Source organism: Phyllostomus discolor, chromosome 3 (genome assembly GCF_004126475.2).
Source record: "Phyllostomus discolor isolate MPI-MPIP mPhyDis1 chromosome 3, mPhyDis1.pri.v3, whole genome shotgun sequence".
Lineage (NCBI taxonomy): Eukaryota > Metazoa > Chordata > Mammalia > Chiroptera > Phyllostomidae > Phyllostomus > Phyllostomus discolor.
In genome coordinates, this window is record NC_040905.2 from 164,274,010 (window position 1) to 164,300,939 (window position 26,930).

General features: G+C 41.1%; 1 protein-coding gene across 5 annotated transcripts in view; it reads right to left on the reverse strand.

Annotated features, from left to right (window-relative positions):
* The window catches only part of SMARCA2 (SWI/SNF related, matrix associated, actin dependent regulator of chromatin, subfamily a, member 2), a 160,390-nt gene that overhangs the window by 85,966 nt on the left and 47,494 nt on the right, over positions 1-26,930 (reverse strand). For all 5 annotated transcript variants that reach the window (XM_028514837.2, XM_028514830.2, XM_036021708.1 and 2 more), the window contains exons 10-19: positions 22,363-22,416; positions 19,513-19,643; positions 19,226-19,283; positions 16,817-16,917; positions 15,358-15,505; positions 11,148-11,311; positions 9,615-9,681; positions 8,828-8,938; positions 5,939-6,181; positions 4,471-4,584 (exon numbers count right to left, since the gene is read on the reverse strand). In XM_028514837.2, the coding sequence (XP_028370638.1) occupies positions 4,471-4,584; positions 5,939-6,181; positions 8,828-8,938; positions 9,615-9,681; positions 11,148-11,311; positions 15,358-15,505; positions 16,817-16,917; positions 19,226-19,283; positions 19,513-19,643; positions 22,363-22,416 (1,191 nt within the window). The remainder of the gene's footprint in view (positions 1-4,470; positions 4,585-5,938; positions 6,182-8,827; positions 8,939-9,614; positions 9,682-11,147; positions 11,312-15,357; positions 15,506-16,816; positions 16,918-19,225; positions 19,284-19,512; positions 19,644-22,362; positions 22,417-26,930) is intronic.

Here is a 26,930-nt window from a genome sequence, read left to right on the forward strand (position 1 = left end):
CATTGTATATATGTTTCAGCATATTTAGACATCAATAGATACACAGCCAATTGCAAGTATAGTTGGTTCTTGATTATATGAATTAAGAAAGGGGAGAGTCAGCAGAGACAACCTCAAATGACAGCTAAATCAAAAACCAAATTTTATTTAGCTTAAGTTGGGTTTTATATAATCGTATAATCCCATTCCTATGAATTGCCATTCTTCCCTGAGAATAAAGGATGAATTTTATGCCAGCAGCTAGGTGTTTCATTAGACTCCTAAAATTATGAACTACTCCTTGATTAAAACTACTTTTTATTAAATATTCATTAAAATGAAATTTTCTGTTTGCTAGAGCTGCATTCATCAAACTGTGGCCCTCACATGCCTGCTTTAGTTTCATCTGAGGAAACAGAGAATCCCGAGGCCACTCCAGCTATGCTAGACCATCACTGGGGAGGGTTGATGTTTCGTGTTTTTACGAGTTTTTCTATTAAAAATCCAACAATAAGAAACAATGAAAAAAAAAAAAACAGTTAAAAGATTTGAGTACCACTTCACCAGAATTGCTGGGGCAGGTTGACATTTTGTATTTTTAACACATTTTCTATCGTAAAACTTAACAATAACAAAAGAAACAACCCAATAAAAATGAACAAACAAAAGATTTGAGTACCACTTCATCAAAGAAGACATACAGGGGCCAAATAAGCACCAAAAAGGTGCCAACCAACGTTGGACTCTAGAGGAATGCAAAGTAAAGTTGCACACCTTTTGAAATGGCTAAAAACATTAAAAACAACTGGTGGTGCCCGACTAGTACTGAGGAGAACGTGGAGGAAATATAGCCCTCACACATTGCTGGTGGGACTGCAAAGTGGTCCAGGCAGTTTGGACACTGTACGAAAACTTCTCATGACGTTACATGCATATATAACACAGGACCAAGCAGCCCCACCCCTAGGTACTTGCTCAAGGGAAACGAAAACCTATGTTAACAAAAATACCTGTACACTATGTTTACCTATAATGGTCAAAAACTAGCAACAGCCAAAATGTCTCTCCCAGCTAAATGGATGACAAAGTATTGTGCATCCATACAATAGAACACTATTCAACAATACAAATGAATCAACTACTGACATGCACAACAACTTAGGTGAACGTCTAATACACTACGCTGAAAGGAACTAGACACAAAAGGGTGGATGAGACCTACTGTCTGAGTCCATTCATACAACATTCTGGAAAAGGCAAAGTTATGGAATGGAGAATAGATCAGTGGTTGCCTAAGACTACGGGTAGAAAGAGACTCTTACAGAAAAGTGGTAGCACCAGGGAATTTGGGGGAGGGGGGGACGACTGGGAAATAGAACTGCTCTGTATTTTAATATAACTATGCAGTTGTCAAAACTTCTAGAACTATATACCCAAAATAGTACATTTTATTATATGTAAATTAAAAAATAAAATTAAAAACCATTCCCTAACGCACACTTTTTCGAGAACATTTGAGAATTACTGCTATTGAAGTCTTCATCGTTACCTTTATCCTGCCATCAGCCATAATTCCTTCCTGGATTTTTTCCACAGGTGGAGAAAGACATGCATGTGGTTTGGGGCTACAGGCAGATGACAGAAGAAAACTCCTTACCCCCAAGGATGACACTTACATGACCAATTTTTCCCTGATAAAAAAATCCTCACAAGGCAGAAAAAGTAGAGAATGACCACTGGCCACAGGACACCAGTAAGGCCACATACCCATCCATGGTGATTAGTCCCCCTCACTTGGCCTTGGACGGTTTATGGGGACAGAGACATGGGAGGGCCACAGAAAGTGCAAGGATGAGAGAACAGTGAGAAAAAAGTTGAAATGAATAGGAAAGTAGAATTCTCCATTAATAATGGAAGCAGCAACATGAGTAGAAAATCAAAAATATGTAGCAGCAGCTGTCACTAGTTGAGTGCTTACCACGCGCCAGACAGAGTAGTGTGAGCAATGCATCCACCTAATCCTCTCACCAATTCTATGAAGCAGGTATCATTTATTTCCTAGTTTACTGATTAGGACCTTGAGACCTACTGAGTTAACTGACTTGCCCAAGTTCACACAGTTAGTAAGAGACAGTAAATGCCATGAGGATCCTTGTCCACTCCACCGAGTACCTCTGGGAAAAGGCAGCTTACCCACATACCATATATCACATACAGGGAATTTCACACACCTCAGATATAAGGCTCTGGCTATTAAAGAGCATGAGTGTGCTTTGTATAGGAGACATACTCTTGAAAATATAATCTTAATTTTTTCAAAGTGTATTCATACTCAGGAAGTTCTCTTGTGGAAAGAACGGTGGGATAAATAGAAAAGAATTCCTTTGTGATATAAATGATGACCCCATAATCTTTATGCTGCAGAGGTTTGGATTTTTATATAATGGATTTTCTTAAAACAGGGCATACTTTCAATTCGTATGTGTTTTTAAAAATCTATGTCGCCCTGGCTGGCATAGCTCAGTGGATTGAGCGCGGGCTGGGAACCAAAGTGTCCCAGGTTCGATTCCCAGCCAGGGTACACGCCTGGGTTGCAGGCTGTAACCCGCAGCAACCGCACATTGATGTTTCTCTCTCTCTCTCCCTCTCTCTCTCTCTCTCCCTCCCTCTCTCTCTCTCTCTCTCTCTCCCCCCCCCCTTCCCTCTCTAAAAAAAAAAAAAAAAAAAAAAAAAAATCTATGTCTATTAGCCAGTCCTGTAAATAATAAGATTAAGAAGTTTTATGGAATGAATAAATAAAGGACTTTAGTTAGTTACCTTTTATTTTATACCTCTTCTAAAGAAACAAAAGGAAGCACAGGACAAATAAAAATCTTTAATGTTCCACCACTATAACCTGCAGGTTCTCGGTAACAGTATGCTGGGGAGTATTTAGTTCAAGGCAGCCCCATGACCACTGTACCCATTCTCCAGTTTATCTGTCCAATGGCTAAGCTCCATATTAAACAGAAAGGGGGTAACTTAAAGATGCTAAGACCACAAGAAGTCAAAGAAATATCAATAGCTTTCAATGCCTAAGATTCATTCAGTAGCACAATAAGACATTTAAATATTGAGGTTTTTGGTGGAATAAGTGTGGTATAAGAACCATGTTTATTTTTAATCTTTCTTCAACTGTTAATGGAGAACAAAATTATCTCTCAGCAAAGTGATCAAATTCTTACACTATTTGCCAACTCCCACTTAAAAATGTGCAGGGTGAAACAATCTGCCCAAAAAATAGAGTCGTTACCCAGAAAAACACGATGCAAAATAAAACATTTCAGAATTGGCTCATCTAAAGAGAAAACTCAAAGCAAAGTATCTCATGTTACAAATAACAGTCTACAATGGCAAACAATCTATGTCTAAGAGAAAAAAAACTTAGAACTCCAATGTGTGCAGTTCCAAAATATGATCAGACACATATTAAACTAATACCCAAATCCAACCAAAAAATGCGGGCCAAGGGCTCAGAAGACATTCTAAAGCACTGGAAACTCAGTGTTCAAGAAGGAATCTTAAAAATACTCGCTTAAAATGCCCCCAGACTTAATGCTGGTGGTGCAGGGCAGAAACTGTGCCGGGAATAACTAGATGATGGTCTGTCAGCACAGGAACTCTGTCTGTCACTGACTGTCAGAGCGGCGACGTCACAAGCACCGTGCAATATACAGCTGATATGTGACAGAATGGTACCCTGGGAACCTACAGAGTTTTATTCACCAGGGTCATTCCAATAAATTCAGCACGCAAGGAAAAAAACAAGCATCAAATATTAAATAAATTTCCAGCAAATTTGGTGAATGTTTATTAGGCCCTCTGATAATGACAAACGTTCCAAACTTCAATCCTTATTTGGCTCACAAACAGAACACTTCCATGGCACTTGCAAGACTAAACTCAAATGAGGTTAGTTAACTTTTAAAAAATTTAAATTAAAATACGCCCTGGCTGGTATGGCTTAGTGGGTTGAGCACCAGCCTGCAAACCGAAAGGTTGCTGGTTCAATTCCTGATCAGGGCACATGCCTGGGCTGCTGGTCAGGACTCCAGGTGGGGGCGTGTGAGAGGCAACTGACTGATGTTTCTCTCTCTCTTTCTCTTTAAAAAAATGATTTAAAAATAAATTAAATTAAAATGCAATGTTAGCTCAATTAATGTAATGCTAAGTGGCTGTAAGTTAAAGTGTAATGAGACTCAGTGAGTTTGGTAGTTTTACAAAATCTGTCCAAAGCTTTTGGATACCAGGCTGAAAATGCCAAAATTTTCCTTTTCTCTCTACACGAAATCCTCTAGCTTTTCACTTCAAACAAAATAGTACTTTAAGATATTTCTAAGACACCTGTAACTAAAACACAAGCCTGCCGTTTTAGAAACACAATTTCAGGTGCAGGTACTTCACCCATATTGGCAGGGGAAGAAACCACAACTTTTGCATTTTGCAACATACTTTTTCTGGAAGTTGGGATTCAACTTCTTTCTTCAGTCTCCTCAGTAAAAATGGTCTCAGCACCTTATGTAGACGCCTGATGATCAATATAGTTTCTTCTTCATTCAAGTCCACCTGCCAGAGAACCACAGATGACTTAGGTTTTTTTTTTTAAAAAAAATGCTTATGTTACATTTATTACTAATTTCAATATATGTTTGAAATTTTATATGTATTAAGGCCAGGTTTATACCTGGACACAGGCACCTAAGAGTTCTCTTACCACTTGCCTACCAGGTGGCAATAAAACAGCCTGTGAATGGGTGTTTGTCTTAAGGATGAGTTTGTGGAAAAGAGCTCATGAGCAACAAGCTTTATATGCACCCTGTTAGCTCAGAATCTTATGGGATAAAACTGGTAACAAAGACTAACTGAAGACTGAGACAGACCACGGGGCAACAGGTAATGTGTCCTTCCTCGAAGTGGGAGCATTACGTTTGTCTCAGGTACAGAAACACACCAAGGGAAGAAGGCTTGCACCCGAAAATGAAAACAAGAGCAGATCCAGTTTATGTTGGTTGGTTTTAAGCTCCGCTACCCTGCTCTTCCCCTTTTCTGCCCTGATCTTGTTCAAGATATAGTCAAATTATACAATAAAATCCTCTGTTTTACCTTTCACCTTCCTCTATTAAACTCTAGGGGGCAGAATTGATTGACTTGACTTGACTATACCAATGGGTGAAACAAGGAATTATTGACAAAGAGGAAATGTACCTAAAATTAAAGGCCCAAGAATTCCAACATAATTTTCCCTAAAGCACTCTTAGGAGCTTTTCATGCCTATGGTTAAGAAGTTACTAATCAAAAGGACAAGGATAAGAATTTTTTTCTAATCATGGGTCATGTCTTCCTTTCGTATATGAGCTCTAAGAGAAGGCAGACAGTGGGAGAAATCGTAGTAAGAAATCTGAGAATGGCTACTCCCGGATTTGAGGAGTATTTATGTACACACACAATGGAGGCTCACACTAACATTTGAAAAAATGTGTACAGAAAATTAGTAAGCGAATTCAGTTTCACACACAAACTCTTCATGTGAAAGCAGTTTAAAGGGAAGCCCAAGTTTATAACAATGAAATATTGTTTTAAGGTTTACGTTCAGTTGGTCGAGTTGATCTGGTTAAATTGAGTCAATAACTATCCCTACATTCACCCTCCCTGTGGCCCACAGTAGTTAAGCATTCCCCCATCAGGAATGTTCCCAGGTGGCCTGGTAACACACTGGCAAAAGACAGAGCAGTTTTCTTCAGAGGGGAATACACCCTGGAATGAGAACATATGTGCTCCTTGATTAGCTTCATAATACAAGCGACACCATAAACACCCCTATGGGTTTTCTGTGCTCTGATGTTCTTAGCTCCACATCCTTTAATTTCATTTCATTGTCAAACAGTGAAAAAACAAACGAGCAAAAGTTAGAGACCAGTACCCTTTCTCCAGTCATGGCAAATGGAGCATTAAACCACTGTTCGAATGTGCTGCAGCTCTTAAAAATTGTGGGGAGGAGGAAGTTGAGGAGAGCCCAGAGTTCCGGGAGCTTATTCTGCAGTGGGGTCCCCGTCAAAAGGATTCTTCTGGGGGCCACGTAGTGAGTGTTCAAGACCTGAGTCAGCTTGCAGTGGTGATTCTTCATTCGGTGGCCTTCATCCACGATCATGTATTTCCACCGAATCTGTGATGTAAGAAGGAGGACCAACATGTGGTGAGCAAGGGAAAACACAACCATTTCCAACAGACAAGGGGTGATGTGGAAAACCAAAGAACCCATACTCGGTACAAGATAAGGTGGAATTCTCCTTAGGATAGAAGACTCTCAATAGTGTATATCCTGTACCTGAGAGATCATACAATACATCATGTAATAATGGAAAGTTAAAGCAACACTGTTCCGCAGGGGCCGCGTAATCCCAAATCGCCCTTTAACAGAGAAGGAAACTTGGGCCCAGAATGAAATAGTTAGGCCAGGAGCAGCCTCTGTGCCTGCCCATCCTGTATTCCTTCTGTTAATGCTATAACCTGACAGCTATCCCAGGTTTAATGGCATACTCCCTCTGCTCCTAGTAAGTACAGAATGCAGCTCTCCTCTTGAAACACAAGTTAATGACTGATTTTTCCAGCATTACCTATAGCTGAGATGCTCTGGCTTCTTGCCTTCTTTGCTATTACATTGGCTGACTACTACCTTCAGGACTTGGCTCTGTGTTCTTCATTTTTTTTACTTGAACTAGCTGCTAAGTTGCTAACATTTAAAAGTTGGTATATTTTACATAAAAATCTGGACATCCATCTTCCTTTAAAAAAAAACTGGAAGGAATGGCAACCTATACTCTGCCACTTCACACATACTCCTTACCTGCCAAGTACTTACCTGCCAGGTCCCAGGATCCCTGCTTTAAGATATCTAAAATGAAAGGATATTCTCACTGGCAGAGAGGAGGGCAATGCTAAAACATTCTTCTATATATGCTAAACCTTCAAAACTAAACACAATATACTTGCCCCCCATAACTATCATCACTTCAAAAGTAAAAAATGACCATATAGCACGATCCTCCTTCCTAAGTCTACAAATAGTCCCTTTCCTCTCATATTGTACCCTTGAGCCCTCTTCAAGGTCATTGTTTTCCATTTCTTAAAGTGAGAACAATGAGGAATGTTCCACTAAGCCTGTCCATTCTCTACAAAACAGTGGCTATGGCCAAGAAACGCATCTGGTGCTCAGATGTCCCCTGATCCTGCTGCAAAGCTCCTTGAGAGAGGTGGAGACAAGCACCATATCGCACACAGTCCCCCACCTTCCTCATTAGAGGCACCAGTCAAGTCAGGGGAAAAGACAGAAAATCACCCATCAGGCTGGGATGGACACATAAAAGGCGTTACCCGACCACCTCACAGAAAAGTGCTTAGGAATAACCAAGCCTGTGTGATCAACTGTCCCAAACTAATCAATAACAGCATGAGAGGAGGCCAGCAGGTAAAATGTAGTTAAATGAATATTCTAAATCTACTTCCCTGCCTGATTTGGCTTATGAAATAATAAACAAGGAAGCAGAGCCCTTGGATGTTATTATTGGGTCTACTACTAATTAGGTCTTCCACTTGGAAAAAAATTACTACCCCATTCTAGGGCTCCATTCCTCTGGTAACAAATAAAAGCAATACATCTCGTTAACAAGCATCTCCAATGAATTTTGAAATACATATGCAGGAGACACGATGTGAATGTGTTTTCAAGGATCTCAAATATATAAACACATTCCTACAGTAATACTGGAAACACATCATTTCTGACACTGCCAAATTCATCTCTGTATGTGAGGAATCGGAACACAGCGTTGTTGCTAGTGCCATCTCAATTATTAAACCTCCCCTGGGAACCTGCTCCCTTTATGTTATTTCCTGTGATGCCATGAAGGGAACGCTCCGTTCCCAGAGCAAAGGTTCAACACAGAGATGGAACACACCCCAGAAATGGGGATTCTGTTCAATTCTGGCTACAACTTGGTTTCAGATTATAGTGCTTTCAAAATACCACAGGGCAAAAGAAATTACTAAAGAAAAAAAATTGTCTTCAAATGTGCTCCATAAAAGAAAATACTTCAATCACTCTACATGAACATATTAGAAGGCAAGATGATATAAATGGAAAAAATTATATTTTATGGCTAAAGGACAACTTAGCACATAGAAATTAGGAGATGTAGGTTGCAGGTAGAAAACCACTCTTTCCTAGCTCCAAAGAGTTACAGAAACAGCCCAGAGTAATTCAAACAAGAATAGCCCATTATTTTACCAGGAAAAACCCTAAAACAGGGATAGCAGAAAAGCCACAGCTAGGAAAAATGTTCACACAGAGAAGACCATATGGAGAGGTGCCTACGTGTCTTTGGAGAGACAAAGGCACAAGAGGAATGAAGTTACGCTACTGACAATACCTAGGGCAACAAAAACAATTATTTCCTCCACAAGCATGTTCAGGGCTGTTGGAGAGAAAAAGAATTGCAGAAGGAAGCCAGGGGAATTTTTTTAAAGAGGTGTAAGCTCATTAACTATGAGAGGATAGGTAAGAGCCCCAGGATCAATGACATCCATACACACACACACAAATAGTATACATAAAGTTAAAATCCAGGACCAAAATATATCTGACTAAAAAAAAAAAAACAAGAGAGAGAGAGGAAGGAGAGAGGGGAGAGAAACAGAGATGGAGAGAAGCCATTTAATGATCAAATTATACTAGTGAGTATAATTTGGGGAATACTTTACACTCCAGTGTGATAGTACAAAATTAGAGATAAAAGAATTTTTTAAAACATACCTTTGCAAGAATGTGCTTGTCTTTTATAATGTACTCATAAGTGGTCAAGAGGACATTGAATTTGCCACTTCTTAGCTGGGGGACAAGGGAACGACGCATGGCAGGGGTGCCCTGAATAGAAAGAAAAAAATATGTATGTACATATTATCCAATGGGAGTACATGTGTGTTATTTCTCACTATTCAGAGCTTAATGGAGCCCAGACTCGTGACTAAAGATTGCACATATATGCATTATCATATACAGATGCATTATCCACCAAGAAAGTGCTTGGTGAAATCGCACTGGTCTGGCCACTTTTCCAATCCTTGTAAAGAGGCTTTCCCACTGAAAACTGAGGGGAAAGAGAGAAAAGGAAATTACAGTGACCTCGGGGTGGCAGAGAACCTGCTGCTCTCGTGAAAGGCTGCATTTCTTGGGGAGCCTATAGCAGGTGCCGGGCACCTGGTAATTGCCTAACTTTCTGCAGGAAGAGCGGGCCCGGCAGCAGCCTGACAGGGAGCCAGTCAGCAGCTCACAGAATGCGCGATATTTGTCATTTGTATTACTCTCATCAGAAACCTCGCAATATGATAATTAACAATTTTCTTCTGCATTTCACTATCTGAAAGTAATTATGGTTTATTACAGTAATCTTCTTGGGATGATTAACTCTCACTGTTTAGTACATGATGTACATGACAAAACTTTACAACCGAGTACAGTGCACAGATGTGCAAACAGAAAGAAGGAAACAGGATTTATTTTTCGCTTTTCCACATTTATATATAAACACAGTGTTCCAAACCTTGTAAGAGATTTTCACCACAGAAGGAGCCCATTTGTCAAATTCATATGTCCAGTTAGATAAAGTCCTATAGAACAACAAAAGAGGGAAAATGAAAAAAGACATTTGTATAAAAGTCGGCAGTTAAAAACATGTTCTTATTTCTTTTTAGGCCTTACCTTGAAAGGGGCTAGACAATATAAAGTATCTTGACTACATATTTATTTTAAAGGTGTGGAATTAAGAGATAAGTTAGAAATAAGCTGCCACAAAGCATGACAGGTTTGTCATGGGTTCATAAAAAACCATAAGAAAAAAAATTAAAAAATGCATAACTATAGTGGGCAAAAAACCCTAAATTTTAATATGGTATTGAAAAATAGCAATTGCCAAAGTGATTTGGTGAGTCTTTAGAAACTGCCACATATGTTCATAGAAAAGTTGAGTCAGGAAAAAGAAATTACAAAAGCACATGAAAATACTAAATAAATCTGTCAAGAGGGAGCAGGGAAAGAAATATTAAATGCCTTTTTAAAAAAATCCCTGAAAGCATCACCATAATATATAAGTCAGAGCATGTAAAATACAGATAAAAAGCAAAATACTTGTAAATATTCAAAATGTACACAAAATTTAATGAATATCTAAATACTGTGGACTCAGATAATATAGATTAAAAAGGCCTACAAACAGTTCTCCTTTAGACCAAACTAGGAGAAAATACTAAGATTATTTTTTCTCAAGGTCCAAACCTCACGGGCAGAGACGCCCCGCCCAGGAGGGTGGCTGTGACACCTCCTTCTCTCAGGAGTGTCTGCCGAAGATCTCGCCACGGTGTCCAACCCGTGGCCTGAGGGCCGCATGCAGCCCAGAATGGCTGTGAATGCGGCCCAATACAAAATCATAAATTCACTTAAAATGTTATGAGATTTTTTTTGTGATTACATGTCACAATGTGTTTAATGTGTGGCCCAAGACAACTCTTCTTCCAGTTTGGCCCAGAGACGTCCACAGTTTGGACACCCCTGAACAGAACCACACACAGGGCGGGCGGGCACTGGGAACTTAACGGTGAACCACAAAGACCTGTCCTTGCAAAGACGCAACATCACTGAAAATAAGTTACACATATTAAGGGCAGTTTAGTGTAAACTTCTTGGTTAGAATTTTGATTTAGATTCTATTTTAAACAATATAAGAAAAAAAGATTTCAGAATACATACACAGTCCTTTGAATATATGCAATCTTTTGGAAATGGTACAAGGAAAAAAATCAAAGAAATTTTGTAATTAAAAAAATCAAAACCTTTCCCCCTCATGAGCCACTGAAGGAGTAATGAGAAATAAGGCCCACCTTGTCCTGTGCTCAAACAGCCACAGAGGCCAGGGGCTGAGCGTGGGAGTGGGAAATAAAAAGCTAAATCCAGATGACATGTTCTCGGCGACCCCGCCTCATGCTATAATACTGCCTTAAATGTAAAACAAGGATGAGCTCCTAATAGGGCACTCTGTGACACACAGAAAGATAAATGCCGAATAAATGACTTTACTTACGAGAGGGGAACAATGATGAGATAGGGGCCATTGAGCCTTTTGTGCTCCATCAGATAAGTGATGAGTGCAATGGTCTGTATGGTCTTTCCCAGCCCCATTTCATCAGCTAAGATTCCATTCAAATTGTTATTATACAGGGAAACCATCCATTCCAGGCCCTGGAGCTGAAATGAAGAGTAATTGCTTCAATTACCCAAGATCTGCACAGGTAATTAATACTAATACAACTCAAGTGAGGCTGTGACTTCTCAACTCCTCAGTGCTATATGTTGGATTTCCCACAGTAGGAAAGTGAGGGAAGCAGCAACACAAAAAAGAATTTAAAATATGAGCCTGTAATCATCCCCACTGCTTGGCAGGTGCCGAGTGTTAATCAGATTTTAGAAAAGATGGGCTGGAGCATACTGGTGGGATTTTAAGCAGCTTTTGCTACTTCTCCCTACTTAGCATTGAACAGTATATGACATTCTAGAATTATTATACATGAAGAAAACCCAAACCACTCCAAGAACAAAAAGCCACTGTGAGGATTAAAGACAAATAAACCAGAGGCAGGTTTGGCTAGCAGATCACAGATCACTAGAAATAGCCTTCCTGGCAAACAAGTACCCCGCCCCCCGCCAGGGAGGGGTCCCCTCGGTGAGGAAGCCAGGTGACCAGGGAGCCAGGAGCTCAGTGCAGGGCCCACAGGAGGGCATTTCCTGGTGGGGACAAACCTCCCAGGCGGCACGTGGAAAGTTTGCAATGTGGGCACTCCCCAGAAGCAGCATACTGGAAGCTGAGTGCTTAGAAACACGTTCCACATATTTATAAAGTACAAAAGAACTGCACCAGAGATGCAGCTTTGGAGTCCCCGTGTCTGTCAAGTACAAGAAAGGGCAGGTGAAAATACAAAATTGTTAAACCTTCTTCTCTCTACCACCAATTCCCTTCTACCATCATCCACAGATGCTGGATTGAAAAGGTAGGATCGATGGCAGGTAGGTAGGTAGGTAGGTAGACAGATAGATATAGACATTAGTATCTATCTATCCATATATCAATCTCTATATATTAGCTAAAGCTCATTTAGGTTGCTAATGAAGTTATGCTTAGGGAAATGTTAATTTTAATATATTTTATGTAAGAAAGAAGCCACTTATTTTAAAATGTATTAAATGATTATTCTGTGCAAGGAACCATGCAAGCAGCTATGGCAGACAGACACCTAGGTGTGTAGGAAGTGTGGCTCCCTTCAGAAGCCTGCAGTCGAAGAGGAGACAATAAGCCACTCACATGTGCACACGCAGCAAGAAACAGCTGCAGTGCCAGAGCCACACACATGAAATTGTACTGGCCAGAGATTCTCTTAGTGAGAGCACTGCCGTGGTTTGAAGAAGTGCTTTCCTGTGCCACCTGCAGTACCTTGTGCCATGCAAGACTCCACGTCATCCTAAAGGGTTTCGAAGAACAGCAGCAATACCAAGACAGAAGAAAAATGGGAAGAGCCTTTGAGAAAATAGGCAAAAGATAGCAAGGGGAAGTGAGGAAATGATTAGGAACCGTAACTGGTGGTTACAAGGAGCTGCTTTCCTGCCACATGCCGCCAAGACCTCGGACCTTTAGGAAAGTCAACTAAATGCCAGGAACATTTGGACAGTGGGTGGTGGTGAATTCTTTTTTTAAATGAAAATTGGCAAAAGGGCTGAATTTTGCATCTCTGTTAATCCCAGATAAAACAGAAGCAGAAACTGGCAGCAGAAGGGACTAGAAATTCACTAAAATTGTGGGAAATGAATTATACTTTGCTAGACGGTGAAATTGGAGGGGTTGGGTACTAAACCAGGCTTATGGGGCTTTCCAGGAAGCAGGAGAAAGGCCTCAGCTACATGAGGGCTAAATAACTATTAATGATACAAAAACGTGTCAAGGAGCAAGAAGACAGAAAGCTTACTTATGGACAGAGTGGTCCAGGAAGGCTGGGAGCTTCAGTTTGGCTTGTGAGAAATGGAAAGGATCCTGCCAGGTAGAAGGAACTTTATGAGACAAACACCCCAAGGGGGACAGAGCAAGGCACCTTCTGGGGTCTCCAGCAGCCCAGGGGAGGCAGAAGGGCACAGCATTCACAGATGGAAGCAGGAGAGACAGGTTTGTGAAGACAGTGATGAAAAGTGCTAAAAAGGTGCTGGATGACAGCATAAATCAATGTGTCACTAAGTTATTTATGAATAACCCAGAGAAGGCACTTCCCAGATATAGATGTGGGAAAGTTTATTAGAACATACCAGGAATTATCATCTACATTGGATAGACCAAGTCAGATGGTAACCACTTGGCACCTCATGAAAGCAGCATGGTCTTTGGACAAAACACGACCTGACAACAGCCAGAGCAGTGGTTGCCAGAGGGTGCTCCCAGGACCAGAGGGGGCATCCCCAGACCATCTCAGAGATCCACAAGTTCACATGATTTTCATAGTAACTTTAGGGCATTATTTACCTTTCATATTGGGTTGACACTTGCACTGATGATGCAAAAGCAATAGGGGGTAAAAACTGCTGGCTTTTTAGCTCGAAATCATGGCAGCACTGGTAGTGGTCATTGATCTGGGTTGGCCAAAAGGCTCGTGTGGTTTTGTGCTTAGTTGTCTTCCACTTCATTCGAAACAATTTTGTTAGATTGTATTGTGGCAGCTATCTTATCAGTGTGCATTTAAAAACAATTTTCAAAAATTGGTGAATTTTTGTGCAGCCATTTTAATATTGAAGATGGAAAAAAATATACAACACCTCAACAAATTATGTTTTAGTATTTCAAGGAAGGTAAAAATGCAACTGAAACACAAGAAAAGATTTGTGCAGTGTATGGAAAAGGTACTGTGACTGATTGAATGTGTCAAAAGTGGTTTGTGAAGTTTCTTGGTACTGTTGATATTATAGCCAAATAATCCTTTGCTGTGGGGCTGACTTACGAATTGGAAAATGTTTAGCAGCACCCTTGGCCTCTACCCACTAGAAGCCAGTAGTGGGAAATGGCTGACATATTCAAAATATCCAAATCAATAAAGTTACTGGTAAAAATGAAAAACGTATCTTTTATCTTATGGAAAAAACCATACGGACTTTTTGGGCAACCCAATATGCTTCACCTCTCAGGCCACAACAGCAAATGTTGTGCCCGGTTTTAAAAGTATAGATACCCTAAGTCCAAAAAGTTTGAGAACTATTAGCCTAAAGCATGTACTTCCTAAACTATATTCTAAAAGACATTATATTTATAAGATCTTAATAGGTGATATATAAAAACAAGGTTAAGTAAAGAAATTTGGGAAATAGAACATTAAAGTTATCTTGTTGAGGGACACGGATCTGCAGGGGTGGATCACACACCTGTGTCTGCAGGGTCACGGAAGTGCTGATGCACGCCATGGATCACCGAGAGGGGTCACTGTCAGGGTGCCCAGATGGCTGGTTGGCTCCGGACAGTCCTGAGTTAGGCCTATTAGCAATAGGCCTCTATTCACTCTCCTTTGCATCCAAGTTTGAAACAGTAAATTATATGGTAATATCCTAGTTCCCATATTGATTTGACCATGGGACCTATTTTCCTTTCTTTTTGAGGTACATCTCTTGGGACAAATGTTCCAGGGAACACACTTTTGGAACCACTACAAAGTGGGAGGAGAGAGCACACAGCAGGTGGCCTCACCCACAGAGGTCACATCATTGTAATGGTTACAGCCTAGCTTTTATCGAAGCACAGATGCTCGCCACTTTATCAACACTTTTAAAAAGCATAAATGTAGTAGATGGTGCCTCCTCAGTGGCTGAATCCATAGCATTACACTATAGCCACCACTGGAGTTCCTAAAGAAATACTTCATTTGCTTCCAGGTTAGATATATGTTCCCTATACTCAACAAATGTGGCTGCGTTTTCCATTTGGAAACGATCCACAATGAAACACTTCCAAACGTTAAGCCAGGATTTCTTAAAACGTAATTCATCCCAAAACCATAAAAGAGAAAGCAGATATGCCCTAGCAAAGATGGTGAAATAGAAGTGCTCTAAAAGCAGAATTGTAGGCACAGTGTCAACACTCTAAGCACCGTAACCTAAACTGCCTCACCATCATTAAACCTCTTAAGCAATCAACACATGCATGACATACTCCAGGCAGAAATGGGTAGAAGAGTGTGACTTGCCAAGGAAACACAAACCACAGCCATTACCTGATAGTGCTTCAGGGTCCCGTTAATGAGGAGGGCACTCTGCTTCTCCACCCTCTCGGAGATGGCATGGGCCACGGTGTAGTAGGACTGGGAGCCTCTGGCGCTGCACTGCATGCTGTATTCATCATCCACGTCTTGCTTAGCTGTCCTGAGACAGAGGAAGTGGAAAATCAAGCACAGGAATTTTGGTGCATGTGTTTTTATTTCATTCCATTCAAAACAAAAGTGAACGGAAGGCCTAACAAAGGTGCAGTAAGTATGGTTTATTTGTCACCTACCATTCATTTGCCTGGCAATTAAAATACATTGTTTGTAATCCCCACAAAAACTAAGGCAGGCAGACATTATTACATTATTACTTCCATCCCCAGTTTAGGCACGTGGAGAACTTCAGGCTTGAAGGGGTTGATTAATTTGCCTGTTGCATAAAAGGGAGTGGAGACAGAATCCAAACGCAGGCCCACTTGATTTCAAATGACTGATACACGCACGTGGACTGTGCCTGCTGATTAACCCCTGGCCTGTGAGGCTGTACTAGGCACTTGGGATGCAAAGATAAATCCTATTCACAGGACACCATCTAAAGCTCGGAGGACAGGTGAGAGAGGGCCAAAGTCGACACAAGAGACAAGAAAGACAGAAGGTAGTTTTCTATTTTCTATGCCAGGTTAAGGAACTAGTATTTTATTCTAGAGGCAATGAGGAGTCATTGAGGGTTCTTAAACCCTTCAGGGGAGGGGGCCAAATGCTAAAACAGAGGTTCCTAAAGTGGGGCATACAGCCCTGTAATACAAGGAGAAATGATTAGAATGTCTATCTGTTTTTTTCTCTTAAATTTCATCACTTTACAATGTTCTGGTTTGCATATTGTTTCACAGCAATTTCCTTTGATATAGAGGTACATATGCAAAGAGCTGCGTAGACCACAGACGCAGAGGACGAACGGGGTGCAGCACACAGCTGGGCATGCAGATGGAAGGAGGAGGAGAGGGTTCCCAGGATGCTGGAGTGTTTCTGGGTGGGAGTTGTGGCATACTGGCCTGGCAACAAGGACAGAGGAGGGAATGTTGTTTCTCACTTGGGTTTCTAGAGGGTGAGTGTGGATGCCACTGAGGGAGGGAGGGAGGGAGGACAGTGAAGCAGGCCAGCTAGAGGGGCAGGTGCAATCAGTTCTGTCTGGGACAGAGTGCACATGACAGGAGAAGAGCCCAGGAGAGCTCCTGAGCAGGAGAAGGGGGCTCAAGAGAGAGACGAGGACAGAGTGCAGGAGAGGAGCAACCCCAAGCCCTGGGGCCTGGAGGCCGGGAGCTCAGTGGTAACTTCTGACGGCAGTATTTCGAGTGGAGCATGGGAAGGAAGCCAGGTTTCTTCCTCAAAATGTTATAAAAGAGAATTCATAAAGCCTAATTTATGTCATGAGATGCATCTGTAAGGAAGAAGACTCTTGGGAGATACACACTCGATGATCTGCTTAGCATCCTTCTCAGAAACTTCTTCACTGTTCGGATCCAGAAGTATTTTCTCTTCGGTTTCCTGGCGACTGGACTCTTCTTCCTCATCCTGGGGAAGGAGGAAAGATAGCGGGAAAATTCCATTTTCACAAGGGAATCTCTATGACCGCACTTTCCGAAAAGAGACTAAATAGTATTCTGCTTCACAAACAAAGTAAATAAACTTAAGGAACTAGATTTCATACCTACATAAACCAGGCAATACACAACATTCCTTTGCTGTTTAAATCATTAAATGAGAGAATGAAGGGAACCTTCTGAGGAGCCTCTGGAACTTTTGCTCCCAAAATGTAAAAATCACACCAGAAAGAGGGACATGTCTCATTGGTTGGGTACCAAAGAGTCCTGTAGACCACAGTTCTCTCACTTACTTAGCAATATTCTATATCCTTCTCTCCAAAGAGACACCTCATATGAGTAGGTGTCTCTGGACACCTCAGTATTGTCCTACTCATAAAAATGTCCTTTCTGATAAGGCCAGTGGGTTTTGATGGGCCCGTGGGTGTCCGCAGTACAGGACTGGAGCTTGTGGACACACGGCTTTCTGTGGGCTTCACGCCATACATTCCTGAATACTCAGATGAAAACTGTCGATAACTTGGCAAAAGATTCATTCATTAGGATTCATTCATTACCTCCCCACCTCTCCACTGTGTACTAAGTTCTGTGGAAGTGTTTGAAAGCTTCACTAAATATTCATTATGATCACTACTAACCACTGATGTTGGAGGCTAAATCTCCCCAGATAATCCAACAGAATTTCCTTTAAAAGTAAATCTAAAAATACAATGCTTTCCCATAATTCTTGAGTGAAAAAATATGAAGTGACACAATATTAATGCTGAAACTCAAGCCTATGGTAACAGGTCATTGAGACACAGGGGTAAAATGAGGAATCGGCACAGCTCCTTCATTTTCCAGGTGAGAAATAAAGCGCTGAGAGGGGCGGGACCTGCCATGAGTGGGCGGCAGACCCCAGGTGAGGTCCCGGGTCTCTGGACCCACAGTCAGGTTCCTTCTACCCTTGCCCTTCCAGAGCTGCCTGCAGCTGTCAGTCTCGGGCTGGCGAGTGCAGGCTCAACAGCCTGCTTTGTCTTGCCTCTCTCTGTCCTTCTCTGGCTCTTAATGAGAAGATTCTTCCAATGACCCACTCATCCAAATAAATGAAAATCATTTTTATTTTTATCTATTTCTTATTGATTTTAGAGAGAGAGAAAGAGAGAGAGACAGAAACACTGATTGTTGTTCTACTCATTTATGCACTCATCGGTTGCCTCTTGCCTGGGCCCTGACCAGGGATCGAACCAGCAACCTTGGTGTATCAGGATGACCCTCTAACCAACTGTGCTAACCATCTAGGGCAGAGAAACATTTTTAAAATGTATTTTGTAAGCTTCAACTATCTCAGAGAAAGAGCAGCCTATGAAAAAAAATAGTATGGCTCTAAAAATATTTGCTTTTTACTAGTATGCTTTTAAAAAAATGTAGCTTTTATTGTTCCTTTTCACAAAGTGTCCACGGTAGAGTAATTTAGAAAACATGGGCCCACACAATGGAAGGAAATAACAATTGTCCTAAAATCCTCGTGAGCTATGACCAGTGAGGCTGCCACCTGGACGACAGCACGGGTGCCGGGACACCACTGGCCCCGAGGTTCCTCCACACAGGCAAAATCAGATTCACCGACCACAACACTGACAGCGGAGATAAAGGAGCCAGAAATATTCTTTTAATCCTTCCATTTGTAATTATTAAGCACTTCATAGTTGATCTAAAAATTCCTTTACTATTTCGTAATTTCTATTAAAAGCCCACAAGATTACCATTTTAGGTTCTAGATATATTGAGTATCACTTCCAAGAGACTGAAAAATGTGCTTCTCTTGTGGGTAACGAGCATATCCAAGGAATTCAAGCAAGAGTCACAGTTATTTAAAGGGAAACCCAGAGGAACAATAAACTCGTGGAACCAAGCCCATGTTGTCCTTTGCGTCTGAGGCCCCAGACTTTCCAGACGTTGTAGGCAGCGAGCCCTCCGAGTGAGCCGCTGGGAGGCATGGGCCTGACTCTCCCAAAGCCATCCACCATTAGCTCTCCCCAGAAGGCCTTCCCACCACTTCCAGTTTAATGCCAGCTTCTCTTTCTTGCTTCCAAACAAATTTAGAATTCGCCAAGCCTCCATTGCTCAGGAGCCCCGAAGGTCACTGCAGGGCTCCGCGGGCCCCGTCAAAGCTTTGGCAAACCCTCACCCCAGTCGTCACCCAAAGGCCAACCCAGAAAGGAGACATGACAGAAGGACACAGGTGCCTCCCTCGTGAACTTTCCAACCAATAAACTCCAAAGGAGATGAATACATACCTCCTCCTCATAATCAGAATCACTCTCTTCGCTGTCGGACCTGGGGGCAACTTCGTAACTGCAGGAAAGGGAGTGGGGAAGGAGAGGGGCTCAGTTCTTTAAATCACAAAACAATGTATACAATACAAGCATGCCTTAACTAGCATGTTCAGTGTGCAAGTGACACATGCAGGTAACAATTTTAATTACTTCAGCAAAGGTTGTGTTGTTTTGGGTCCAAGGTTTTACAAAGACCACAAAAACCCAAAAAGCCCAAGAACACCAATAAGTCTGCTTTAGTGCCATACCCAGGATTCATTTCCAACCAGGCGTCCAGCTGACTTGCTTTGGGTGCTTCTGGTCCAAATAGGACCTTGCCGGTTTCTGTGTGAGTTACTTTGACAGGAAGGTCACTCATCTGACTGCTCTCATCTATGGGCTAGAAAGGGGAAAAGAACAAACAAACCACATCACCACTTGGTGTTAAGAAATTCTCCCAATTCTCTGCCGGACATGTCTCAGCCTTCTGGCTGCCAGCACCTGAAACCTTTTTCTGTGAGTGGAAATTTCACCAGCACAAGACCTTAGCTCCCCCAGATGAATGAGCTCAACAAAGCTCTGAATTAGGAGCTAGGGGTTCACGGTGAAGGACCCAGCAGGCACGCTGCGGGGAGGGCAGACCAGCAGCCACAGAGCCGGTGCAGCGGCACTGGCCAGCCAAGCTCCTGCCTGCTGCCAGCGCCAGCCACGCCCTCACCGATCAGCTGTATGTACAGTGTCAGGTGCAGCCTCAAGTCCGGTTCTCCAGGCTTCCTGGACATCTGATGAATTATCCAATATCCTGTGAATACATTCCCTTCTTACTCAAATCAGGCAGACCCGACTTTTGTCCTTCACAACTAAGAACCTCAACCCCCAAATATCCCCCAGATAACACCTATTGCAAACTCTTGGTTTTGGAGAGGATGGGAAAAGAAAAAAGTATGTAACTTCCATTATCTCATTACTGGCCAGTTTGGCTTCTGCAGAACCTGCGTCCTTTATCCAAAACCAAACCACCAGGTAACTGGACTAACCATTGGTACCTGTGAGTCTGATAAAGCCAAAGGCTCCGCTCAGGGGAAATCTGGAGAACAGACCAACTGAGCTGAAGTTCATTATTAGACTCTCAATGAAAAATGGATTGCTCAGAAAATTAAGAGAATAAATGAAATGGCAGAGACTGTGTTTAACCTACTTCAGAGAATAAACCATTTTAACAGGCGTAGAGATGGAGTAATCCTATGCAAATGAATGCTACTGAGTAGAGAGCAGCCGTATTTCTAGGAGCAGACCCCCAAGCAAGATGTTGGTTTGGAAATGCTTGATTTGTGAGTCATTCAAGTTCTCTATTTCTTTAGAAGTAATAAAATTGAATGTTTAGGGTATTCATTAATTCCAATTTTTTCCTAAATTATTCCTATTTGGAGTTAAACAAAAATGACAGGGAAAATAGAATATTGTAGGTTATTATCGGTAGCTAATAGAAAATAACACACTCCTAACCTGGTTCTTTCCCCCTCCTCCCTTAATAAAGTGCTGTCAAAATAAGAAAGAATGTATTAGCAATGACCCACAAAAATAACCTTTGAAAAAAGGAAAGGCTTCCTTTACACTACGTTGTTTTTTTCTTTTACATGTGCTCAAGCCATGGTTGAGAACACTATTCGTTTGCACACCAAGATGACACTTCTTCCTCATTAATGTAAAAGGCCGCCTGTGTTCATGCAGTAAAGAAGGAAATGTGCCATTTGCTACAATCTCCCAAGGAAAAGTTATACTCCATGGTCTTGAAGTATCGTAATAGAGCTTATTTCAATGTTTTAGATGTCATGCCTCAGACGAGACTGGGATTCACTATGGCTGGAATGAAAACTTTGGCACAAGCTCTGAACGAGCACAGTAGAGTACTGTAATACGAAAATTATTTCAAAACAAACTGAGCAAGATGTCCACTTTACCAACTTCAGCAAACAGAACACACGTGCTAAGATTTAAGAGGAGAAGTAAGTGTATGTCACAGGCCCAAAATCAGCAGGTAATTTTCCCAAGAGGCCGTAAGAGATAAAGCGCTCTCAAACTAGCCTGTTAAGTCTCTTCCCTGAGCTGGTTAATTATGGACTGATGTGAGGCGTGCTTAGGTCAGGCTGGGCTTTTACAAATCAGAGTGTGTCTGCGTGCTCTAAGATATAGTATTCTTCCCCCATAAAAGCCCACTGAGAGTTTCTTACACATTAGACATTTACCCCGATCCTTTCTTTCCTTGTGATGGATTATAGTGGTTAAGCAACATGTATTGTTCAAGAGGTTTCTTCATAGACTAGTGGTTTCAGCCTTTCCTCTTCATACAGGCAGTGAGCATTCACAGTACCTTTCACATGCACAGTGACACCTGGACCAGGAAGAGGCGACCCTCCACCCACCCGAAGCCTCCCAGCGGGTTGAGCTGAGTCTGAGAGAGGAGAAGGCAGCTTAAAACAGGCTCCTTCCCGCCCTGCTCTGGGAGTATGCCTCCTCCTCTGGGTCACTGGCAGAGGACTGGGAGTTTTCAGAAGGAGAAAAAATCCGATAAATGAGTAATTGTATTTTCATGATTCAGGAGAATATTGGAAATACTAGAAAATAAAATTTAGAAATATGTGGATGAGTTGACAAATAGAAACTACATTCTATACAAATAGAAGCCTATAGAAGCTGTACAAAAATAAGTTAACTAAATAGGTACATTGTTTAGCTTATGGAGTTTTATAATTTCAAATTAGTAATAAACTAAGGAAAATGGGTCATAGTTTATGCCTCTGTATCATTTATTGGGCAAATGCAATTATAGAATCACTTAAGATTTTTACACAGTCTACGTATTCCTAAATATATGCTTATATGTGCACAGAAAATTCTGGAATGATACACAAGAAACACATTATCAGTTGACTGGAAGTCTGAAAAGGAAGTAGATTACTTTTTGGTATATCCCCTTTATATTATGCTAATGCACTACTCTTTTTACTTAGAGATGAATAGCAGAGTAAAAGTAAAATCCGTGTGCACAACAATGACATGGCAAGGTACGGCAGGGACTCACTGAGCAGACACCAGAGAGATGGATGCACAACTCTTACCTCTCCATCTGGTCCCAGGGCAGACTCCCCTCCCTCTGCATTCTCTTCAGCCTTCTGTAAAATGACAACATGTCACGTTAGGCCTCAACCAAGCAGGTGGGGCATGTAACGACGTTTCATTACTACTCGCCCTCATCTAACAAAACTTACGTATTCAAGCCTTTTACTTTTACTTGTTTTCACTAAGAGAAAGTATGTATTTTATGAGCAGCTTGCAGAGAGTTACTGAAGGCCAGCTGTAATCCAAGGCCAGCACACCAGAGATTTGTGGATTGTCTTCTAGGATCCAAAGGGCTTAAGACTTTGGCAGCACCGACAGGGAGAGGTCCGGACCTGCAGTGTTCTCACATTTGGCACCATGAAGACAAATCCTGATGCAATCAGCAAAATTTCACTATTCCCTATTCCCTTAGCAAGTTTGCTAAAAATGTCCATTGAGAATAAACTCTGAACTGCTCTTCAGTCATAAAAATACAAAATGATATAAAACTCTGTGAGTTCTCTGAATGTTTTTCATTCTACCTAATGGGCTTTCATAATGTATAGTATTTCCACAGTGGATGTATGTGGAAATTCGAGGCAGATACTGTGATCTCTTGAAAAATTCTGTCATCTACCATTTCTTAAATAGTCCAATATCTTAGTCCATTAACCTCTGCGAGTCTCAAAGACAGCCTAAATGGAAAGCTAAGATTATGCCACATTTTGTACGTATCAAAGTGAGTCTCATCTGTAATATACACAAAATAGTCTAAAATTTCTTACATTTGTAACAACTTCTTTGACAAGTGAAATCTTTAACATCACCTTTACAGAATCCTTGTTTTAAGGTTATTACTGGAAAGCTATACTACTTTAGGGTAGTATAATGAGAAAAAAAAACTTTAGTCATTTGCTTTATCAAGACATTTAAGAAAATGAGCTTTCCTCCCGTGGGCCCTTTAGTTAATTAAAAATATATATAATGATACAGAATCAATATGAACTTCACTCTGTTTACTTAAAGCATTGATTATATATATGCTTATACTTTCTATGAAAATAACTCAATTGTCTCTCAACAAAACAGCTTTTATAGAAAACGTGTAATGTTTAAAATACAGCCTTTTGTCCATACTGAAGAAATGAAGTTTCCATAAATGTTTGAAAATTCTGAAGTTCTCTTATAATTCCCTTACAAAAATAGATGTATGTGTGTATGTATGTCAAAGCACAAGGCACAGCAGATAGGAACAAAATGCTCCCTCTGGTTGTGATCTTACAATAATTTAAGTTTCTATTTATGCCACCCTAAAGTGAAAATGTTTACAAGCTCAAAAGAAATGATCAGCAGCAAAAACACCAGGCCCTTTGTCGGGGCTAGAAACACAGGGAGCACAACGGCAGGGAGGCTCGGAGAAGAAACTGTCCTCGCGACCAGCCCCTGAAGTTTCCATTTCGGGAATTGTCAGGCACTACACTCAAGCAACTGTTTTTAATTAATGGGAGAAAGTCAATTAATCCTACCATTCTCTCCATACAATTCAGAAATAAGCTACTAATTTGGCCATCAAAGAAAATCAAATCAGACAATGAATAAGCCAATTTCCAATAGCTAGCTTGTGGAACTGGATCACCATTTCAATGAATAGCTCCTTAAAAAGCTTGAAGGACCATAAATAATAAAATCAAAGCTATTCTGAAGGATGCTTTTCTATGAATATGCTATAGACTAGCAAGTGTATTATCTAAAAACTGCCTCATAATCAGGCCCTTCCATTACTTAAAATCCTCTAAACTGACTTTTCTGCTAGGCATCAAATTTGAGAAGCAATGTAATATTAGATTTAGGAAACTTGGCTCTGGAACTATTCAATAGCTAGAATGTGCATCTGAACCCCAGCTGGCTCACTAAGTGCAAGAGACCTTCACTTGTGCGATCTTGAGCAGATCTTCCGTGTTCTGGTTCCCTGTTTTGTAAATTAGGGGTGGTAACAGTTCCTACTGCCACCGAGGGCTGTGGCAGGATTGGATCACAATTCTGACATACACAATCCAACATCCCATATAATATACACTGAGAGCTTCAATCTCCACAATGTAGAAGAATCAACAATAGTCCAAGGGCTATTGTTGAGTGTCTATATAAGTCTGCTATGGCACTGTATGAAAACTAAACTGCTTCGTAAGATTAGAGGGTTAGGGATTTCTGTCTGTTTTCTTCATGCCTATCATACCTACCAGAGTACCTGCTTTCAAAAGGCACTAAATAAATATTCGGTGAATAAATGAAAAAAATGACTGACTGACTAAGTGAATGCAAGAACAATGCATTTACTCAGTGAAATACTATTATTATTATTATTATTATTATTATTACTGTAATTCGGTGCCAGTATATTTGCAAGTCCAATAGTTAGGAACACACACACAGTTCCTCATTGAACTGGCCCTCTGTGAGACTTCCCTGGCACACCCTGTACTTACAGCCCATTCAGCTATGCTATGGTATGTGGGGGAAGCCAGGTGGCAGTTTACTCTGTGTCCAGAGTTACCAAGTTCCAGTTTGTAAGTTTCTGGTTGGTGTTCTTTCATAAATCCATGTTCTCACATCGAACTGGTATTTCATTCTCTCGCCCCTCTCCAAAAAAACAAAACCCTCCCCTTTTTTGGACCCAGGAATAACTCCAAATGGACTGTGATTGATGTCGCCCTTGGAACTGACTTTGGACAGTCTCTGCGCACCAGGTGAAGGGTCTGCCAAGTCCCCCGCTGCCCCGGGAATGTTCACACAGGGTTAGTTATCTGTGTCACGTGACCACAAACACATCCTATCGATATTACTGACCTGAGCTTAACTTCCACTGGTTAAAAGCAACGCTGAAGTTCACCCATTAATTAGGACTGCAGGAACTTAGTGTTGCCTTCTTCCTACCTGTAAAAACCTGGGACTAATTATGCTCGGGAAGGGAGGGAGGAGTGTGATTAACCTTGTCCTGGGAGGGGATATGAACCAAATTCCTCATAACTAAAGACAACTTGGGTTCCTAATTCCAAAGGCCAATGTCAACTCACACGCTCCACTTAGAAATGTTTGGGAACAAAGCTGCATGCGTGGCTACACACCTTCCTTGCAGAAGCAGTATAAAATAATCAGTGGTGGGGTCAAGAAGGAAAAGAAATCCCTAAACATGAAAATCTCATTTAAGCTGAACTCAAGAAGACAGACTTCAATAGGGCACTTTATTTATTGTAGTTTACCACAACATAGGCCATAAATAGCCTCATTTTGTCAAGAAACAGTTTTACACCAAATACTTCACAATCTATTTTATAAAGTGAAGGCATTTTATCCCCCAGCAGGTGTTATAAGAGCTGAAACAACATTCAAATGTGCTGGCATCTTAAAGACCCATTCCGTTTCAATGGAACCTCAGCTTGCAGAAACCACTGGGTTATTTTTACTTGAGTGGACCTCTGAGCATTAAGATAGGTGATCAGGCAATAAAAAATACCCAAGAATATCAAATTAACAGGGAATTGCACATTACTTTGCTTGTACCTCGCAGAGAAAACCAGCTCTAAGATTTTGACTCAAATAACTGGTTGATCCAGTCAAGCAGGACTTGGACCCAAACTCCAGCTTCCTCCGTTCTGACACCGAACTAATCAAGTAAATCTCATTGTTGCAGGGTTGTGTTCACCTGTCTTTACAATTGTCGCTACACTCAAATGTCCAGAATCGCCTAAGCACCTCTCTTTTACCCACAGAAATGTCCTTGTAGAGAAATGCCACAATAAACTGAACCTTCAGGGAAAGCATAAGACATAAAAGAATTGAGAAGAGCTGGAAACCTGAATGTAAAACAAATGCCTAAACAACATTACTACTTTGCATTTGATGCTCTTTTTACCAAACATTATTTATACCAAGAGGCTTTTCTGACTTTTTGATATCTAAAAAGGATAAAAATACATTTTCTCTCATGATTGACGTATTGGTCAATACATTATGTTGGAAACGTTCCCCCTCCAAAACGCCTCAGTCCTGAGATTTACTTATAATGGTGGTTGATGAAAGAGAAGGAGAATAAAAGAAGTTCCAGAAAGAAAAGGAAACACTGCAATGAAAAAGACCTGGCACAGCTCTCCATTCCCCGTGGATTCCTATTAGTGTCATGTGTTTCCAAGAAATGTCACAAATAAATAACAGGGGCATAGTTCTGCTAGCATATACCCCATTGAAAGATTTGAAAGACAGAATTAAATATTTATTTTCAGCTTGAAGTCAGCAGCTCGGGAAGCCGAACACATAAAATGGATAGACTTCTAAGCAGTAGGTTCGGGTTAGGGGCTCCTAACCACCACAGCCTAAGGAAAAATATATCCTAAAACCCTGTAGGAAAACCTTATTATCATCAGAAACCACTCTAAAGTAGAGACCACATAATACACATTCTCTTTGTAGGAGCTGAGGTGGGAGGGATGAGCAGAATCCACCAAAATTAACAAATTCGCGTTTCCTACCCCATGCCTCAACAGTCCAAGAGCCTGTCATTATCCTACAAGACAATATTCAATTTATCCTC